This window comes from Melanaphis sacchari, unplaced genomic scaffold (genome assembly GCF_002803265.2).
Source record: "Melanaphis sacchari strain LSU unplaced genomic scaffold, SCAv2.0 Contig119_pilon_pilon, whole genome shotgun sequence".
NCBI lineage: Eukaryota > Metazoa > Arthropoda > Insecta > Hemiptera > Aphididae > Melanaphis > Melanaphis sacchari.
Window position 1 is genome coordinate 83,309 of NW_020270468.1, and position 23,261 is coordinate 106,569.

At 26.1% G+C, this 23,261-nt stretch overlaps 1 protein-coding gene across 2 annotated transcripts in view; it reads left to right on the plus strand.

Moving 5' to 3' along the window:
• LOC112604071 (aromatic-L-amino-acid decarboxylase-like) overlaps positions 1 to 23,261 on the plus strand; it is a 34,229-nt gene extending 10,968 nt beyond the window's left edge. The window contains exons 1-9 of one of the 2 annotated variants that reach the window (XM_025352937.1): positions 11,845 to 12,047; positions 15,823 to 15,958; positions 16,700 to 16,934; positions 19,282 to 19,401; positions 19,532 to 19,661; positions 19,785 to 20,045; positions 20,624 to 20,841; positions 21,535 to 21,732; positions 22,432 to 23,261. In XM_025352937.1, coding sequence (XP_025208722.1) covers positions 15,879 to 15,958; positions 16,700 to 16,934; positions 19,282 to 19,401; positions 19,532 to 19,661; positions 19,785 to 20,045; positions 20,624 to 20,841; positions 21,535 to 21,732; positions 22,432 to 22,737 — 1,548 coding nt within the window. In that variant the 5' untranslated portion in view covers positions 11,845 to 12,047; positions 15,823 to 15,878 and the 3' untranslated portion in view covers positions 22,738 to 23,261. Of the gene's footprint in view, positions 1 to 11,844; positions 12,048 to 15,822; positions 15,959 to 16,699; positions 16,935 to 19,281; positions 19,402 to 19,531; positions 19,662 to 19,784; positions 20,046 to 20,623; positions 20,842 to 21,534; positions 21,733 to 22,431 lie in introns of those variants that run through there. The other variant, XM_025352936.1, reaches the window with a different exon arrangement.

The window sequence follows — 23,261 nt, forward strand, 5'->3', positions numbered from 1 at the left end:
TTATCCCTTATCTTAATTTTGATAAACATATTTTCTTATACTAAAAAATATAAATTATATAAATTATAGTAGATAAATAAAAATGAATTCCTTTCTAAATACCTTGATTAAATACCAGAATTTAAGATAATTTATCAAAAAAACCATATTTTAAGCCATGTTATACATAAATACGAATATATATATATTATTTTATTATATTATATAATATACACAAATTCAAATACAGTAAAACCTATCTTGTGCGGAATTGCACGGGACCAATAAAAATTTCCGTTTTAGGCAGGTTTCCTTATAACTGAATAAAACAGAAAATTCCGTACTATAGAGTTACAATATACTGCACGATTAAAGTTGTAACATTTTCCGGTCAATAGTAAAAATAAAAATATTAAAAATTAATAAATATCATAGGCTACAATAAATTTTAATTTTTAGTAAATAATTATAATAACACTATTTCCTTTTTCACTTTCTTCGATTACTTTTATTTTTTCATTTAAACTTAAACAAATTTTAGACATTGTGAGAACAAGTAGGTAAGACGATACGAAACGACAGGTAAACTTCGACTACGGTGACAATAATAAACCCTAATTTATAGAATCAAGATAAAATTTAGTTATCTATCGATATATATAAATCGCTGACCTTAATAATATTGTTTAGTAGCAAAATAAATGTGGGCATCAAACATATTTTTGTTCATTTTATGATGTGTTTTTCCGTTTGTTAAAGGTATATAATATGATTTACGGGACTAAAATATAGCTTTCCGTTTCACGTAAAACAAGTTCCGTTTTATCAATGGTTGAATCCTATGTTAAACTATAGAAATCTGCCGGGACCATAAAAAATTTCCGCACAGAACAGGAATCCGTCTTATCAAGGGTTCGCATAAGACAGGTTTTACTGTATTAAACTTTTTGGTCGAATTTCAATTTTTTAAATTACAGATCAAGGATAACAAAATATAGTGAGGATTTTACATTTCTCTCTATAGTATTATCATTATCGATTTCCGATTTTGTTGGGAGATGGTAAACTGCGGCAAAATTTACCTTTTTCTAAAAGTCGATATATAAACTGCGGCAAAAAAATAATTAAGATTATACAATCTGCGACAAAACCGATAAGATACATCATATAAACTGTGGCAATTTATTTTATATACTTATACACGTTTATTGTTTAATTAGGTATAATACGTATTACGTGTTATGACAGCTATTAGTATTTCTTAAAGTATTAGGTGTAAAATTAAAGAAAAACCAATTTTTAAAATTGAAAAATATTATTATATTAAAAATTATTTAAAAAAATCGTTTAATTAAAAAAAAAAAATAAAAAAATAAATAAATAATAATACAATAGGTATCTAATTAAACTGCCGCAGTTTGTATGATGTATCTTATCGGTTTTGTGGCAGATTATATAATCTTAATTTTTTTTTTTGCCGCAGTTTATATACAGCCATTTTGTTTATCTTTGACGATATAAAGCTGCCTCAAGACGATTTATTTGTTGATGTTAGTACTATAAAATATTATTATAATATACACGCCAAATCTGTTTCTCTCTCTTCTATAATTTTGGATATGATAATTTGGACTACAAGTACAACGGCTGTAGATATACGTATACAACGTTTGAACGTATAACATTAAAAAGCATGATTTTATTCGGATCTTAGAACATTTTTTTTTTTTTTAATTTCAATTGGAAGGCTATACTATCATGTAGTTAAATCTTATACACTTTGTATTTATAAAAGGTATAAATAGTTAAAATATGATTTTCGTAAATTTTTAGCTGTTGGCTTAAGAAATGTGTTATTATATAAACGCGCATTTTACATACGAGTTATTTATTTTATTTATTCATACACATTTCGACTATAAACTTCCATATTATTGTACCGTTAATAATTTTCATTAAACAAATAATAAATGGTATACACCTCCCCATCGTTGTACAGTGTACATTTTTTTGCGGAATTTGTTTCACAAACTCTCCTCTACCCAACATCCTTTTATCCTTTGTACTCTTTTCACATTCAGCTGAATAATAATATAATACTACGGTTGTCAAACACTACACCGAATGCAGTAATATATTACATTACATCGTGTTACCAGGTATATTTGCATATGAGTGCGATGATCGAATGCGTGTAGTAAAGTTGTACACACACAACACACATTGTATAATAGTTGTGTTTTACATTTAGATTAGATGAACCACTACAGACTACAGTTTCATCGCGTAACACGAAGACAAATTTAAATATTTTAACGAAATCTTAAGGCGAAAAAAAAGAGAAAATGCTAAATAATGCACATACTATAATGTTAGTATGTACCAGGGTTTATTTTAGTAGGTCTGCAGATATTATATAATGCGTATATTTACTGCAGAGGTATTTACGCGACAATAACGTTACAATAGACAATCTTGTTGCTCGAAGAAACGGATTAACGATCAGAAAAATATAAAATATATTTATGGTAGGACACTCAACGATTTACAAGTATGCTTACCAAAACTAGATGTAAACATAAATAATGCGGGTACGCCAGTCTTATTTTCGGGAACTGAAAGGTGTGACATTTTAAACTAATCTGGCTTTAAAAAAAGTAATCTCGTTTTGATTTTAAATAGAAATATGCATGTCATTTGAAATCACAATATTATACTTAATATAAAATACCATATACCTATTATGATTTATTCCAATACACGAAAATTATGTATCCCTAAGATGTGTTGTCACTGTTCAATAATTGTAGGTATGTTTGTCACTTTAATTTTCGCGTGATTCAAACATGTGCATGTATCATGTGATTCGGAACTTGAGCATTTAAAATTTTAGATTGTCAATAATAAAAGCAATTTATTTTTTAGCAGTACCTATATCAAATATTATTTATTAAAATATTATCGGTTATGTTTTAGGTATCTAAAAAATCAAATTATGTTGCAATAAAAATTTTACACATTTTTATTGTAAAATCATATAGGTAGTCCAAAAAACAAAAAAATTACAGAATAAAAATTATAAAATAGATAAGAAATTTTTCTCAGATATCAACCCATTTAAAAACTAAAATATATTATTATTCTGAATTAAAATTTAAAATAATTATATACTTATAGCGTTTCATACTTGATAATATTATAATATTATTATGGATAAAAACATACTATAACAACTGGTAGTGTATAATGTATATGTTACGGGCAAAAGCCGAAATCGGGCAAACCTCAGAAATGCCCGGGCAAAACGCGAATTGCCCACAATCCTTGGGCAAAATGTCATATTTCGGCTTTTGACCGGGCAAACCTAGTTATGACCAACATCATTTGGGCAAAACCGCCAAAACCGTATACTGACTTTCATCGTAAGGACAAAACCGTAGAGTTTTAAATACGTTCGCTAATATTATAAACAAATTTAATAATTATAAAATACATAAGTATTATTGTACAAATATAATTAAATAAACTTAATTAATATATTTAAACCTCACTTGAGTCAAACTGTAGCGTTTTAAATTGTGTGTAGTTCTAATATGTGTAACAACAAATAAACAAAAATATTATTTTTTTATTATTATATTCAATTATATCTGTACAATATTTTTTATTAATTATTTATTTTAACATTATAGAGAACCTAATATTATTATATGTTTATTTTTATACGAGTACTTAATATCATTATATTTTTATTATTATTTAAGTGTATTTAATTATATCTGTACAATATTTTATGATTATTATTTTTTTGTATTTAATATTAGTGGTTATTTAAAACGCTACAGTGACTCAAGTGAGGTTTAAATATATTAATTTTATATATTTATACAATAATACTTTTTTTTAGTTCAAAAAAAATTACTCAAGTATACCAAAAAAATGCTGATTTAAAAAGGCTTTAATACGTTTTTTTAAATCATAAATTAATTAAATTATCTTAATTTTAGAGGTATTTTTTTTAGCTATTTTTGTTTAATATAAAATATATTATACATTATATCTATATCTACTATTAAAAATTGCATAAAAAATAAAAGTTAGTTAATTATAAATCATTTTTAACATCTAACAATTATTATATTAAATAATATAAAAAATAAAAATAAGATATGTTAAATGGACATGTGGCGCCGTGACTTGTATCTAAGAGTTTCTATTCCTAGTCAGAAATCCTAATAATAGATAAATGAAAAACTTTTACATAGATGTCGTTTTAAATATCTTATTTCAATAGTAGGTAGTGGGCACCCTTTACCCGTTAGGTTAGAGTATAGGTATATTATAATTTTTAAATATAAACGAAAATAATTATTAAAATATTGTTAATTTAATATTGTTTAAGCCAAGTGATAGGAATTAAAATATAAAACGAAAAAAAAAAATGTCAACCAAAATAAAAATAAAACTTAAATTATAAGGTTGGATAATTCTGCAATTATTTTGTATTGAGAAAAATAATATTACGTGGACTTACAATAAAGATAAACACACACTACTGTAACCGATCGTCAAAAACGTAGAACAAGATTAAATAACATTAAGATAGTTAAAAAAATTTCGAAAGGATGTTAATTTGTGGAATCTATTTTTAAGTTATATAATATGATGGTACTAACTGAAACGGACGGAGAACAATAATTATGTTTAATTTTATTACAGTACCTATTGTACGGCTTTTAATATTTTGTATGACTTATAGCTAACAACATGCGTAAGTGTAACTGCTCATCTCATTAGTTTTTCTTTGAAACACGTCAGATGCAGCGAAAACACCTAAAATATTTGACACACGTTTCACTATATTATATTGGTGGATTTATTTTCTTTGTTTTCACCAAATTTAATGGAAAATGTTTCGCGTGAGTCGCGCTCATTTTTTCAGTAAAACGAAATAAAAATATCACTATCGTCATGACTTACATTATACCTATATTATAGAACAAAAAAAAACGCATGTATAAACATTACGTTAACACTTAAAATAATACGAATAATCATCGTTGTACATTTTGTAACATAATTAGAAATACGCATGTATAGCAATAATATAATATGATAGAAATATAACAATAATTATGTAATATACTAATATAATATCGCTATCAGCTATTATCTGTTTTTACATTGAATATTATAAAATGGTTATGCGGCATGCTATTATAAAAAAAGTACGATAAGTATATTTTTAAAACGGAAAAAAATATTAAACAATAATGCGATTACAGTATAGATATTATGTAAAAATTAAATTATGTAATTAAAATAGACAAATCGTAACTAACATCTATGATATATAATTAGAGTCAGATAGTCTAGAAAATCTCACTTCGATTGCATTTTAAAAATATTTTTGAAACATCATTTTTTGATAGTACGTTCTATAAATATTGCGATTAATATTTAAATCCGTACGACCACTGTCTTCACAATTTACATGTTTATCGGTCATGGGTTTTACAAAAAATATCCATGATAAAATTTTATAATATTCACGTCGTTTATACAATGATTACGTCTGTTATTCAAAAATTTAAATTTGGTGAATCTGAGATGATGATAAATATAATATTTGTGATAGAGATTTGTTATATTATGGTCTTACAAGATTTTTTTCCCAGTTTTGGTTCAACTATAAATATACGTTTATTATACTAATACGCACGTTATGTTGTATTCATATAAAGAATTTGAATTGCTATTGGTGTAATAATATAACAATAATGTTTCATTATAATTTACAGTTTTATAGTTTATCCCAACGAATAATTTTGAATTGTATTTCAAAAATATAATATAAAATTGTTAGACATCATATTATATGTTATTATCTTATCGAATTCGATAAAAGGTTTTATAACGGCGTTTTTTTAAACCATATTATATTAGCGTGTTATGATTAGATATAATATGTAAAATTATTAATTGTATGCAAGAACTAGTTTTATTATTTTTCAAATTCTTGTTAGTTAGTTTTATTTTTTTTATTTATCTTATGGGGTAAATTTTTCAAAAAATTTAATGATCTTTAAAAGATTACTATAGACGTTTGCACTCTTTTAAGCGAAATTATTTAAAAGTGTACCTAGTTTAAAAACTCAAAATAAAAAACGTAAAGTAATACAAAGGTATAAAAGTAATGATAAATTATAATACGCGAATTACGCATGAATAATTAAATTGTAATTTAATACATCAAATAGATACTATTGGTAGAAAAAAATTATGATTTTAAAAATTATATTTTACACTGTCTTACATACCATAGACATTCTATGCAAATGTGTGCAGGAATTTTATAAACTTAGTTAGTTTGAAATCTGAATAATAATATTGAACATTCCTTCACTAGAAAAAACGTGTCAGGTATTCTATAGATTATCAATTCTATATAAAAATATAAACAATGTGTGTAATATAATATGCATAATAATATGGTTGTAAATAACTATTGTCATGCAGAAAATTAGAAAATAAATTTTTGCTATTATTTTAAATACAGAGTGATACATTAAGCATGCACAGTGCACACCCCATTTTCATTAAATAATGTATTTTGATTTTTTGAACTTTTAAATATACTTAATAACCATATTATTTTAAAAGTTTTTAAGATTTTTTATACTTTCAAGGAGTGTTTATAACGATTCTAACTTTTATTTTTAAAATGAAAAACTTTTTTTTTTACTTTAAGTCCTTAAAAATGGCTATACAAAATTATAAAATAGATTTTATAACTACTGTTTATTATACTTGTATCATTTTTACAAATTACGAATTTTGATAAATTAATATTAATTCCTACAGCTTCAATCCAACATAAAACTCATATTTTCCAAGCCCTTTATTATAGTGAACCTATTATCTTTAGTGTACAAAATTAAATAGTTTAAAAATTAGTCATTCTAATTTTGAATGTGTATCTACATTTTCGAAACAATGGTTTTCATTTGAGGAATAAAAGTTAATATCACCACAGAGCACTCTTTAAGTAGTACAAATTTCATGGATTTGAAAATATAGTTTCTGTATTTATTTAAAAATTCTAAAAATCAGATTCTGAATAACTGCATTTTTTTAGAAAAAAAGGGGTGAATATGCTTGGTAAATCATTCTGTATATAAAACAAAAAATTTATTGGTTTTACCGTAAAGGTAGTATTGATAATATAATGATTAAAAGATACACGTACACAATCAACGTCAATAATGTCAAAAACGTCAATGTTTTATTATAATTTTTAAATATTTGTGTACCGTATTTTATAGTTATATATATATAATTAAGCTTTCACTTTCAATTAATTGTCGTTATTATGTAGCTGAACGATGATAATACTAAATTATTCAAAAAATAAAAATAAAAAATGCGATAAAATATTAATATTTTTTATTAGAAAGATTGGCCACTGATTATGGATTAAAGAAAAAATACAACAAGCCTCTTCTTAATAAGTACACCAAGTAAAAAAAAACATACCCGGGATCACGAGAACTTAAGTTCCAAATGACTAAGTTTGAAAAATGAATGTCATATAGATAATTAATTATTAACAGTGTCTTAAAATGATTTTAGTTTTTTGTTGGAAATGCAAAGAAAGTTAAAGATTGGTTGTGCTCATATTTTATGTGATTGTAGTATTAGCTCAATGACACAATTTATTAACTTAAATTTAATACGTAAGTGCACTACGCATAGCAAGATTCAGCTAGACATCAAATATTTGTTCATTAAAGTGCTTCAACTTAGTCAAGTTTTGATTTTTGATGGTTTAAGTGTATTTTAAATTTATTATCAAGGTAAATGAAGTTTTTTTTTTTGATTTGGCTCTAAAGATTTAATTCTTTTATTAAATGTCATTATTTTTATTATTAAACCTAATATATTAAGTTATGCGTTTGGCAGTCATAATCTATAGATGTGTATATTATAATATTAAATAGGTAATATAAATTAAATTTTTAAATAAATAAAATAATTAGAATTTTTTTACGAAATTACCTAACAATAATATAGTCATGTGTACAATACGAAATTTGTATTAGCTATAACATTATATCACTGTACTTTTACAGTACTATAGTTAACATTTACTTTAATTAGTTACAATGTATCTATAAATATTAAATAATAACCAATAATAGTAATAATATTTCCAATAAATAAACATTCATTATGCTTCATATACCTAATTAGTTATAATATATAATATATTAATATACATCTAAATTTAATGAAATAGCGAGCCTTAACGTACAATTTATTGTCCTAGTCATTTTTTACGAATAATTTAAGCTAAGAAAAATGTGAAAATCTAATAATGTTTTATTTTAATTAATGTTTTATAATAATGCGTGTATTTTTTTGTATACGTGTACACGATAAGTAGTTGATAAAATGCATAGATTTTCAACTTTGAGGGTGGTTTTGAATAGATACTTGAATCTAACTAGTACTTCAGAGAGATCAAAATTATAAATCCTATTTTTTTTTTTATTTTTTTTTTTTTTATTATCGGGAAAAAAATAAAACAATCACGGAAAGACGGGAATCCTTACGCAAATAAAATACTGATAGAATATTTGGTAGTTGTAAGTAAACACCGCAGCTAAAAAATGTTTATCATTATTATTATTATAATTTGTATGAAAATTATCTAACGAATCATTCAATCATTTTATAAAATCACTTATATTTTTTTTAGTTGACTATTTTCTATTTAATTTTATGTTTAAGATGCCACTTTTTAATTTAAATTTCAAATAAAAAGTCTGGTTATAGAAACGATTTATTTTTAATTTTGTACATAATGATATTTTCTTTTTATTTTAATATAAAGTATATGGTTTTTGATAATTCATTCAAATATCACATGAAATATTATTATTATAATGTATAGAGCAAGCACATTATACCTACGATAGATCGTCTTTTTCATACAATAGCGACGCAGTAAATTAAAAACTGAACGACGCGTTTTGTTATACATAATCGCACGGCCTTCAACATCGAGAGATAAAATTAAATCAGTCTTATTAAGTACTTGTGTAAAAGTATTCAAGTGCTTTTTAAGTACTTCAATTAGTATTTTAAATACTTTTTCAAAGTAAACGAATTCAGATTTCAACTAGACTTGGTCCTCATTATTAATAATTCAACAAATTTTGTTTTCTTCTGATGATAGTAAGTATATTACTAATAGATCGTTATCATTCACCATGCATTATACAAAGTAACGTCATAAAAATTGTGGTAAATTATTGTTCAAAATCATGATGTTATAACTATAATAACATAAATTCCTTGATAGTCAATGATATTCTAGAAAGTATTGATTGGTTTAATATGTACTTAACAAACGATATAAATATAGAACTTCATTATTTCTATCATAAACTATTAAATATAAAAAATGTCTTCGCTAAACAAGTATATGTAAGTCAATCGAAGTTTCCAACAATTTTTTTAGTGAATTACGTTAATTAATTATTGATAGAAAAAAAAAGTACATAAAGCTTTTGAATCGACAGGAAACCAAAAGTTGTACACTAAATTTTCATTACTAAAAAATAAATGTAAATTACTTGCTAAATCTTATTAGGTATATAAATTATTTAAAACGAACTCAATTATCCTTAATTAATAACCCAAAATATTTTTTGAAATTCGTAAAGGATTAAAAACAGAGTAATGAAGATCATTACTTTTATTAACTGGAAGATCCTAACAATATGCACCTGTATGATTAATCTGCGTACGGTTGTAACAGTATTGCTAAAGTATTTAAAAACTACTTTAGTTCTGATAGTATATCTCTAGCCAGGTATTTTCTATTGATAATATACATAACATATTTTTAAACAAAGACATTATTGATCTTTTTTCTTGCACACTTTCTGTTTCTGAAATTTTTAATTTCTTTAATACGTAAGCTATCTTTTAATTTAAAAGTGGGTCCTGATCAAATCCCAAAAATAACATATGACCTATCAAATTCATTATTTATTTAATTTATTTTTGTTCTCAGGAGTTTTTTCCGATCTTTGGAAAACCAGTTTCATTTATCTAGTGTTTAAATCCGATAATCGCGCTTTTATTAATGATTATCGACCTATTTCTTATTTGAGCGTCCTACCTAAACTGTTTGAAAAACTTTTCAAAACAAAAATTTCTAGTATTTTTAAATATATATTAGTAAACAATCAAAATGGCTTCCATAAATCGAGAGATACATTAATAAATTTAATGGTCTCTAACTCTGATTTAGTCCATTTAATTAATAATGGCTCTCAAATCGATGCAGTGTACACTGATATTAAAAATATATTTGACATTGTAATAATATAAATATTTTAGTTAATAAACATGAAATTATTGGAGTTTGTGATTCAATATTGTCATGACTTAAATCTTATTTATCCAATCAAACCCAACAAGTTAAATAAAAATATTCAATTTTATCGATTATAAATGTTACTTCTTATGTGCCCCAAGGTGGTAATTTTTACATTTATTGTTTATTCTGTTGTAGAACGATTTAAATCAAATATTTCGTTTTTGAAAATGTTCGTTATTTGCTTATAGTTTAAATGTATATGCCAATATTAACTAGGTACTGATGACAGTATTTTGTTTTACAATAAATTACAATATGATCTTAATTAGCTTAATGTACGTTGTATAGACAATAATTTTAGTTTTAATACAGATAAATGTTTCAAAATAATGTTCACAAGAAGTAAACAAAAATTGAATTTACCGTATCAAATAAATGATGAAAAGCTTAATGTTAAAAATCAAGTTGAAGATTTCGGTATTATTTTTTCTAGTAATCTCTCTTTTACTGAACATATAAATGTAATTTATAATATAACCATATGCGTATTTGAGTTTTTGGAACCCTAATTGCTGTATTTTATATTTTTCTCAAGTTCGATCAATTCTAGAATATGGATCTATAATTTGTTACTTAGGGGCGAAATGACCCGCCAGACAACTGAGACAATGCCCGATGGCTTGGTTTGCTTATATAAGAAGTGTTTTCATATTTAGATGACTGTATAGTAGAAACAATGAAAATAAATTTATGGTGTAAACCACGAACCAAAATATTTTAGTTCATAATAGGAACTATAAATATTGAATACGTGATAACTCGATTTCTTTCTGAATTATATCATATTATTATAATATATAACGATAAGCTAGTAAATCAAATATTCAATAATTATTCAGATAGGTTATACCTAAAATCATATCGTGATCGACATGATACTTAAACAAAACAACACAATATACGACCATGATTGTGAATAAAATCATAGGCTTGTATTTTTATTTCATAATATCAATATAATACTATTACTCGAATGTTCTTAATAGGTTTATTTTACAAGAATGAATACAAGTTAAATCTATTAATTGTTTATTGACCACGCAAAGATCCGTATTCGTTTTCGATGAAATAGAGTAAATGTGTTGGCCGAGAAGAAAATACGCGAGAAAAGCATATCGTTTATTATTGTTTATTATTATTATATAGTTGTACGTTGCGTCGTGCTTGTAATAATGTATATTATATTTTAATAATGATGGCATGGCGTTATATGCAAATTTTAGACATTAGATTATAATATTATAATATAGTGTTAAGTGTGAATAGAAAAATGACAGCGCATAAAGTGGGACGGGTTTTATGTGTTGTATGTAGAGAAGGAGGGATACGGAGACACGCGGACATAGAAAGTGGTGTACTGTGGATAGAAACGCGTGTGTTGGATATTATATTTTAAAGTATTTTAATATTATATTATTATTTATTAGTGATTCGGTGTGCGTTTTGAGCGGTTAACTAAACAATTTGTTTTCGGACGTTCCGATAGTACAGTTTAATGGTGCAGATGTTCGATTAAGTGAGATCGGAAAATTTTAACAACTGCATCATATCTACCCTCAATAGATACATTATAATATACCGTTTAGCGTGTGTATTATATTATATTTATTCAAAAGTAAGTTTGTTGGTTGTAATTTGTTTTTTAATCATTAATATTCTATTGTTGATTAACATTCCAAAATATTATAAGTTTGTTTACTCACAATAAATTTGAAATGACAAAAAGTACGCATATTGCATTTTTAATAATGGATTTGCGTAGAAATTCTAATTTTTCGTAAATTTTTTAACGATTTTTTAGTTGTTTGCAGAACTATATTTAAAAACGCTTACCCACCCGCCACGTACTTTCATTTCTGAATATTAATAGTTCAAAACCATTTAATAAATTTGTATATTACAGACTGATATGCAATTAAAAACGTATTAGGTATCGGCACCTACTTATATATTAACTACATATTATTTTTATATTTATATGTATCTATACACGTCTATATAATATTATATAAATTAATATATTCATTTGGTTTTATATCATTTTTTTTTTATCATAAACAGCGTACAATAGTTTCGAGATTGGTCACTACGGTATCGCGGTGTTTTATAAATTTGAGTTCAATGATAAATCAACGATTTAGAAAAAAATGTGTCATGTTGTTTAATTTTAAAAAGTTTAACTAATACGGTTTTCGATCCATTTGTAACGATCGAGAAAAGGCGTTTACTGCTTGGTGTAAGTAATATGAAAAATTAAAACGCTTCGACGAAGACCTCGTCCGCAGACTAGATTGCAATTATTTGACTCTTGATCCGGGCTTAAAACTATACGTTTGTCATGTCAATAAGTTGAGCTTAGTCCAGCTTTGAAATTTTCCAGTAGATCATGGTTAATAAATGATATCACGATAACAATAATCAACCATAATAAGATTAAAGATACACGACATTACAGCCAGTATAGCTGTGAACTCGGTTTTGGTTTAAAATATTTTAATGTAGGTACCGATTGTGACGTTAAAGATTGATGACAAAATGATGGAAATAATGATGACGATTAAAATAATAATAACAATAATTATTATTATAGTAACATTTTAATATTTATCATGTGCGTATGGTAAACAGCGGAGTTGGGTAAACGGAGCGAGAAAAAAATATGCAAAGAAAAAAGTCAAACTGTTCGCGATATAAAAACGCCTTTCGTTAACCCCATTAACGAGGTCGATCAATCGCGCACCGACAGACACGACTCGCTGGTCGAGATGATTTTGACTAATGACCACGTCGTTGACACTCGTCGAGCTCTGTTTTCATCCTCAATCCCTTCGGTCTTCTGGAATTCCTTGAAGGGTCGAAACCACAGTTCCACGTATTGAAAACATTATACACACACATACATAATATATTAACGCGGATTCATTATATAGAAGGTCGAATGGGAATGGTCGAGTATTGTGTATAAAACGAGCATCTGCGGATAAATCGGTACCTCATTGTTTTTGGTGTCTGAAATGTGTTGTGGTAGAGGTGAGCGAGGGAAGGGTTATACGATCTTGCCATAATATAGAATTTAACAAACATAAACATTAAAATAAATTATAGTAACAACATAGTTAAAAAAAATATGTTGATAACTTAAAAACTTAAAATGGTATAAAAAAAAAAAAAAAAGATTAATTGGATTTTAGCATTCTACGATACAGTAACATTTAAATATAATATTTGATAAACGTATGTCTGTAAAAGTAAAATAGGTAATTTGTTATATGTACCTGTCTATTTGACTACGTTCTGTGCCTGGTAAATCTAAAATCTAATCACAAAAAAAAATCTTCAAAAATAATGATACAAATATTTTCGAAAATGTAAGTATTATTTTCTTTTAAATTTAATGTTTAAGAATAATTACTTACAATATACAAAAATTACAATAATTTACCTTTTGTAATGTGAAAAATGTGAAAAAATGACTTTTATAAATGATGGTATAGAACAATAAATACGTTTATGGTTTAAAATTTCTAAAAATATAATATAGAATTTATTTATTTTGAACCAATGGAGCATGGAAAAATGTATAGTTTGGTTAGCATTTTATTATTATTTAAGAAAAAATAATGCAAAAGTCATTAATATCTTATCTCTAATTATTATAATTGTTGAATTGCAAGAATGTTTTTTCCCCGACGCAATTATGCGATAATCGTCAATCATTACCAAAATTTCCTTACAGGTACCTTATTAGAATAAGTTTTTAATTTTAACGATTTATTATGTACCAAAAACTCCATTTAATTAAACATCTTTCTATAATTTTAATTTATGGTTACACATTTTTTTCGTTATCTACTGTTTCGTTCTTGCCGAACAAATTAAATAAATTACATAAAAATACGTCTTGTATAAATCTTTTCGATGGAACAAAAATCGGTGATACACATTTATTTTTAAGTTTGTCTCTCCTTAAAATTGCATTATTACTTTCCATCAGTTTTACAATGATAGATACTACTGTATTAATATACCTGTATGCCGGGTTGCACGAATATTTTTTTAATTTAATGGTTCAATTACGGACCACTAAATCATATTCATGGGACCACTATAGCTCACTATTGATTTATTAAAATTTTTAGTGATTGTTTTTACCACTCTGCACTACATTATTTTTTGTATATTATAATATTGTGTTGTAGTAATATATTATCATAATAATAACGAATGTCATCTAACGACTGCCGTTGAATCGTCGTCCAATAAGAACGCTACAGCATCGCGTGGCTGGACCCCCTTTGTCGGCGCGGTGCTCTGTTCTTTTAACCTTTTTTATAATGTATCGCACGGACCTTGATGATTTTTTTCCATTTTGTTTTTGTATCATCATTATTATGGTCCCACTATTATGTTATTGCGTGCGTCCATTGATCGCGCAAATTTTCCAACGAAACAAAAACCAAACGCGTCCTTAACGCGACTTTGAATATTATATGTTTCGTACCCACTTGAACCCTCGATCTACACACACACACACACACACACAGTGCTATATAAAGTTCGTTGATTCTTAAAATAACAATACGTATTATCATGTCTGAAAACCATGTATGTAGTTCGTCAAAAATTTGTATTATTGTAATTTATATATCTATTTCGTTATGACGCAGACACTAAGCAATAAGCAATATCGATGAACATCCTTGAAAGTTTATTAATATTTTTTCTTGGAAAGAAGTTTCAATATTATATATAAGTATGTACATAATTAAATCGCTGTATAAACTATAGTCTATAAGGAACAATACGATGATCACCAGTAGCGCATCTTTTTTCTCGGTAAAGTTTCTATATGTATTATGCGCTGTTGGAATTTAAGCTGCTCTTGCAGTTAATTGTATGCACCAAACACGAATCATTAATAACCAAATCTGAAGGATTATTTACTATTATATTGTCTATCACAGTATGTACACACGTATTATGATCTATACTCGCTGCATCGTAATTATCTTAAAAAATTGTAGATGGATGTGTTAATGCATTAATTTGATTTGAAATCGATAAATTATCGTAATATTTTACCGCACACACGTGCGATTGAAACCTAGTATTTTTCTTTGCTATAAATCTTACCAGGTGGTAAGTAGTGTATTATAGCTGATGGGTTTTTGAGCAAACACGCAATACGACGTAATTGGTGTTTCTGTATATTACTATTCTTCCTGTAGGTCTCACATAATCGATTTAAAATAAGTTTTTTTTATATCATTGATTATTTAAGTACCATAACGACAATAATCGAAACGGTAGTATTCTGTCTTAACGTCATAAATAATTATTTCAATAATAATTAAATACCTAACACTAATTTATTATGTTATTTTACTTAGGTAATACGATTATTTTTTTCGTCGTCGATGGTGATAAACTAAGAAATAAACTAGAAATGGATTCTGAGTCATTTAGAATATGCGCAAAGGCTGTTATTGACTTAATCGCCGATTACAATGACAACATCCGAGAAAGGTAAAAAAAAAAAAACAATTTTTTAATAATATAATTTGTAGATATATAATATCTGTATACAGCTATGATTCAATCATATAAATACTATCATGTCACTAAATATAAAATTACTTACCAAACATGATTACTCCCCTATTATCCTTTAGTTTATTCTAAATATGGTTTTTAGAATTTTTTAGTAGGTACTTAATGACCATATTATCAGATGCTTAGATTTTTTTATACCATTCAAGAAGTATCTTATTTGCTAATACAAACTCTTTTTTTTCAAATAAGAACTACTATTGTTATTCTAAATCTCACTTACCATTTTTTTGAAAATGTCTAAATATCTAAATTTAAATTCGAACTAGTTGTTTCTGATTTATTAAAATGTTTTAAAATAATAATTATTAATAATTTTTCTTGGGTTTTATTTCACATATAAAAATAGGTATATAATTCAGTTTAGACGTAATTAGTAACAATATGGCAATTTTTAAAATTATGAAATGGCAATTTTTTCTAATGTTAATTAGTAATTACTACAATAATTTTTAAGCAATCATAGTCATTATATAATATTTTGAGCATATCATCATGGACTATTATTTTAATAACTATTTTATAAAATGTATTAATTCCAAAACTATTCATTTGAGTTTAGATTTACGTATGAACATAAAAATTGTAAAAATGGAATAATTTCAAAGGTGTTACATAAAATTATTGTATTTAAATTAAAAAATACATCCGTTCTAGGCCCGTTATCTCCACCATGAAACCAGGATATCTGTACAAAATGGTACCATCTGAGGCTCCGATCAAAGGTGAACATTGGAAGACAGTGTTGGATGATGTGGAGAGAATAATCATGCCTGGCATTACACACTGGAACTCACCACAGTTCCACGCGTATTTTCCAACTGGAAACTCTTATCCGGCCATTATCGGAGACATGTTGTGTAACGCGATTGGATCTATAGGATTTTCTTGGGTAAAGAAGTATATATTATATAATATAAAAATGCGTTTTCTTGAAGGCAGGTAAAAGGGTTTCGACGTATATTGTTTGAAAATGAACAATTAATCTTTGGGAAATAATAAAATGATACAATTATATCGCAACATGATACCGAAAATTTTATTTTTATTTACATTTTTCTCCTTGGTTTTAAAATCAACGTGGTTATACCGAAAAATACGATAAATATTAATACTAAAGTATGATACTACTAAAATATATGCTTTTAGATTTTTTTGTTTTTAAATTTACAATATCGTATTTTTTTGTGTGTATAAAAATTTTTTGATATTCTAAAAGGGAGGAATTTGTCAAATTGTCAAAAAATAACTATTTTGTAGTTAATAGTACATAAAAACTTTTCTTTTCATGTATATTCAAGTTTTGAAAATGTAATACAAGATTCTTAATAAGTAGTTCATATTGAAACCATAATATCTAATAAATATGTAGAGAAATGTAATTCTTTAATATTTTAAGTTCAAATTTGGACGAAATTATCTATCAAACGATGAATAACGATATTAATCTTTTGTTATAATTTATAAGTATTATACGTGGAAATTTAAAATGTTTCCTTATATGTGAAGTATTATTATGAGTTTTACTATGCTCAATAAAATTTTTAATTTATTTTAAGACAACTATTTATATTATGAACTTACTTTTGCGGTTTTGAGATATTTACAAAAATATTTTATTAAATTTTGCAGTATAAATAAATACATATTGCTAAAATAACTAAAAACTAATAATATAATAAACGCAATATTTTCAATAAAAATTATATAAATCTACTCTAATAAAAAAGTAAAATAAATTAATTTAATATAATATGTATAGATTAAAAACATATCACAAAATTTAAAATATACCTATTTAATGAAATGGGTTGATAGACTGTCTCCGCTCAGAATCATTTTATGTATACAATAATGCATTATTTAATTCAAATTTAACATACTTCTATAATAGTGACCCACTCGATACCTAATGTACAACGGAACAGTATTCATTTGCCTATCTTTTGATGGCAACTTTATTAACTGTCAAAAATTGATTAATTTAATTTTATATTCTATATTTTACTTTTTTTTTCGAAAAGTTATATTTGAATGATATTATAGTTAATTATTATAATAAAATAAGAATAATAATTTAAAAATACCAGATGCCCCTATTAAAAATTATAAATTATATCAATTCATGATATAATACATCAGTAATAAAAATTATATATTATACAATGTCTCACGAGAATTGAATAGTTTATTAGTCGAATAATAGCTTTTTTTAATTAGTAATTTTTTGTGGAAAGAAAACTGTAAGACTGTACGCATATATTTTTTTTCTTAAAATTTATAATATTTTACACCTTTTTTATCGTAAGAATTGTTTGATAGCAAAATTATAGATAAGTTTTAAATCCATTGTGAGACAAAACATATACGTTCTTCACAATAAATTATTTATTAGGTGTTTGTTTGTAAATTTTAATGTACCATTAATAATAAAATAGCTTAAAAAATGTCGAACGTTGTTATTTATTTTTACATTTAATGTTCTGTTAAAAATGTCAAAGTTCAAGTAGGTAGGCTAAATTGTTTTTAGCCATTTTATCAACACAAAAAATAAATAAAAAAAAAAGTCAAACTTTGGTTTTAGCTATAAATACAAATTACTCTTATGTATAGTGTTTATCTATATTTATGATATACTATTTTTATCTGCAGGTAAACGTGTGTAATAGATATTATTAGATAAATTATAATACTGCATTATATAGGTATTGTGTGATATTTTAATAATAATAAACTATTGCAAATCTCATATTTTTTTTTCTTTTACATAATATAATCTGTTTATATTATGTTACCAAGAATTATTTATCAAATATTAAAATCAAGGGACACCGATAAAATTAAATTATAACTTCCTTGTGCTTCAAATGCTTAGTAGATTGACAATTTCATGTACATTAATTCAATTTTGTTTAAAATATTAAAACGATAATAAACAATTATTATTTAAAAATTCTAAGCGGATTGACGCTATGAAAATTGTTTCTTGTTTAATGTTTTGGAATATTAAACATAGTTTGAATCGTAACTAATATTATGAAATGGGTGTAATTAACTAGAAAGTTTCCAAAACTTAAAACGTCATTTTTGAACTCACTAATAGAGCTCAAAAATATATGCTAGTTCTATATTCCTTTAGTTGTTAAATGTTAATATTAATTGTTTTCAATCTTCGAGTCTTACTAGGTATATGGAATAGAAATATAGTCTAATAATAGTAATAATACGATTTTTTACAGATAACGAGTCCAGCATGTACCGAACTCGAAGTGCAAGTTATGAATTGGTTTGGAAAACTCTTGGACTTGCCAAAAGAGTTTTTAAACGAATCAGAAGGACCCGGTGGGGGTATTATTCAGGTATTTACATAAAAATTTAATTATAATTCTGTTATGTCTGTTTTGATCTAAAGATAAATATGTGGCTGTATTTTTCGGCAACAATGATAATAAAAATAATAATAATTATTTTTTTGTCGGGTTCATGCAGGGCAGTGCCAGTGAAGCCACGTTTGTTTGCCTTTTGGCAGCTAAAGACCGTACGACAAAGAGGATCAAAGCACTCGATCCTAGCTTGACCGATGGTGAGATCAAGGCGAAATTAGTAGCCTATAGTTCTGGTAAGTCATTTTAGGAAACGCCAATTATTAAACACAATTGATAATATGATGAGATATATGGAAATTTATTTTGATTTGTTTGATAAAATGTGTGTACAAATTAAACCCACCGCGTTTATATAGATCAGTCCAATTCGAGTGTAGAGAAAGCTGGTCTCCTGGGATCGATGCCGATGCGGTTGCTCAAGGCGGATAAGAGTGGCAGGATGACCGGAGTCATACTTTCTGAAGCTATAGCTGAAGACATCGCCAAAGGATTAATACCGTGTTATGTAGTCGCCACATTGGGTACCACTGGAATTTGCGCGTTCGACTGTCTGGAGGAGCTGGGTCCCATCTGCAACAAAAACAACATTTGGCTGCACATCGACGCCGCTTACGCAGGTATACACAGGCTACTGCCGCTTTACCTACGACGACTGTTGTACAATATATACCTACTATATAAACAATATGGAAATTTGAAAATGATATTTAAGATTATAATATGTAGTTTCAAAGTCTCGTTAATCCGGACTCGATTAAACCGGATCACTCTAAAACGCATTAGGATTAAATTGAATAAGCTTTAGAATGTCTGTGAATCAACGAGTCTTAACGGATAAAACTATTTAAACAAATTTTTTCATCATGAAATTAACTTTTTCAGTCTCAACACCACATCGTTGATCCAATTTCTCAACTTAAAATTTTTTTTAGGATAAAATTAGTTAAATTTAAATAACTAAAACTATATAAATAGTAGGATGATTAATCATTATATATTTTGGGGTGGACTTTGCCTACTCTTTAAGGTTTATGATATTAATATATTATATACCTATATGTATATTAACAAAATGTTGAATATTTCGAATTATTTGAGAAAAATAATATTTTTTTTAACAGTGTATTATTATATTATTATTAATGACTATAATTTCTGGTATGTTTGTGTGTTGTTCGTTTATTGTCTTCAATAGGTGCAGCTTTCATTTTACCAGAGTACAGATATTTGATGGCGGGAGTACAATACGCGGACTCTTTTGACGTTAACTTGCATAAGTGGCTCTTAGTGAATTTCGACTGTTCGGCTCTGTGGGTGAAGAACGCCACTTATTTGGTGGATGCGTTCAACGTGGACCGGGTATACTTAAAGCACAGCTATCAGAGCCAGGACCCCAAAATACCGGATTACAGAGTAATGACTATAATGTTATGTATATTAATGGAAAAAAAAAATTAAATAATATATATTAGTGTATGGTGTATAGAGTATACTAAAATGATATATTTAGTACTAAATTTAAGTATCGAAAGGCTAGGATGCAGTTACTAAAATATTGGAAATTTCTTTAAAAAAGAATATGTGTTTAGAAATTATATGATGCATATAATTACATTTATTTTTGATAATTGATAAAAAATGACTTTTAAAAAAAATAAATATTTCTATTCAGTAATATCTCATGGCTCGTGTGTTCTTTTAAATTTAGTTATATGTAGGAATAAAACTGAGCTCACGAAAGTGTAAAATAAACGTATGGGAGTCAATTATTAAAATTCATTTTTTTCTCAACCATTATTCAATAATCTCAATTATTTATCAGTTTACAAAATTAAGAAATCTAGAATATTATCTTGAGACTCTTAAGATAACCTAAGACTTAAGTTTCTAGTACATTACAAATCCCTGCACTCCATTATTAATCCGAAATATGATATATTGATAAATAATTAAAATAGTAACCATACTAAAATTATTACAATTAGTAAATTATGAAAAAATGTCGAAGAAACAAGTATTAAATAATTTATTTTATTATTTATGTATAATAATATACTTAATACAATTACTATAATATATTACACTGTGGTCATATTTATATTACAGCATTGGCAAATACCTTTGGGCCGGAGGTTCAGATCATTGAAAATGTGGTTTGTGTTGAGAATGTATGGTTTGGAGGGCCTACAAGCACATATTAAAAAACAGATTCACTTGGCAGATATGTTCGGGAAATTAGTCAAACAGGACCCGAGGTTTGAAGTCGTCACGGTAACCATGGGATTGGTTTGCTTTCGATTAAAGGTACGTATAAATACTGTTTAACGTGATGTATTAAAGGTACATATTGGTTGCGTACATAAATTTATATTCCAATTAAAAAAAAATGATGTTCAACAAAGAATTGTTTATTCGTTAATCATAACACTCTTCAGTTTAAATAAATGGAAAAATTCGCACAAATATTATATATCATACAAATTAATAATATGTACATTATTATTTCGTCGTTTACTAATATGTATATTTCATTGTTATCTAATAATTAATAAAAATAAATTTAAGTTGCTAGATGATTACAAAATTTTTATATTATACTATAATTATTGTTAAATTTGACTTATTTTTAAAGTTTTATGAAAGAAAAATCGATAGTTGTTATATACGTCTTATTGAAAATGAAAATAAACGTTGATATGGATCACTTAATTTGAATAGTTTTTAAAATTAATATTTTTGAGTTAAAATAAATTGTCTAAAATTGTAAAAGTACCAAAAATCATTATTTTTCATTTAAATGTACAATTTTGAAAAAACTTAAACTACCTATAAATATCTATATAATAGAAAATTGTGCCAATGTAATTTTGATATTAAAAAAAAAAAAAACAATATTATGTTGAAATTCCCAGTGGAATCTAAAATTTTACTATTACAACATTTAATATAAAATACGTTCATGATATGTGATACGTCATTAATTGATTTTTCGTTCATCTGTAGGGCGATAACGTCTGGACGAAAAACCTTTACGAGCGACTGATGGTGAGTGGGCAAATTTACTTGGTCACGGCCACTGTGGGGTCGAAGCTAGTAATACGGTTCGTGGTGTGCAGCCGGCTGACCGAGGAGATTGACGTACATTTCGCGTGGAACGAGATATGTGCGCAGACCGATCGCGTGGGTAGCGAATGCGACATGACGCCTTCGAGCATTTGTAACGACTTGACAGGAACATGGCCAAAGGACAAGGACTGCGAACTTACCACCGCCACTACTATTGTCGTCAAGTCTTTGACCCAAGGATGAGCTACTTATATATATGCTATACTAATCGTTTTCATAATTATTTACTCTTATTGGTATTGTTATTATTATTACTATTATTAATATTATTTGTTATTGTAATTTAGTTGTGCGTGGAATCATAGTGTTAAAACGAGAAACCAAAAAACCATACTCGGATCGAAAGTATAAATTTGAATTTTCAAATATAGTTTATCGTGTGTTTAAGCGTTTTGTGCTGGTCATAATTTAGGTTTAGTATAAAGTAACGAAAATATTTAAGAATTATATGTCATATACAAACATAATATACGCCACTATCAAGTGATACCCCAAAAAATGTGCACTCAACCGTTATAGTACAAATTTCAAGCTCCTCTATAATGTGATTGTATATATACTATTAAATTAATGTATAAAAGTATAAACGACAATTTATTTATATGATCGTTTTTACACGTGGTAGTTTGGTTTTTGGTTTTCTTATACAATTATACGTCCTTTTAAATTTGTAGATTTTTATTGTTATAAAATATATGATGTTCTAT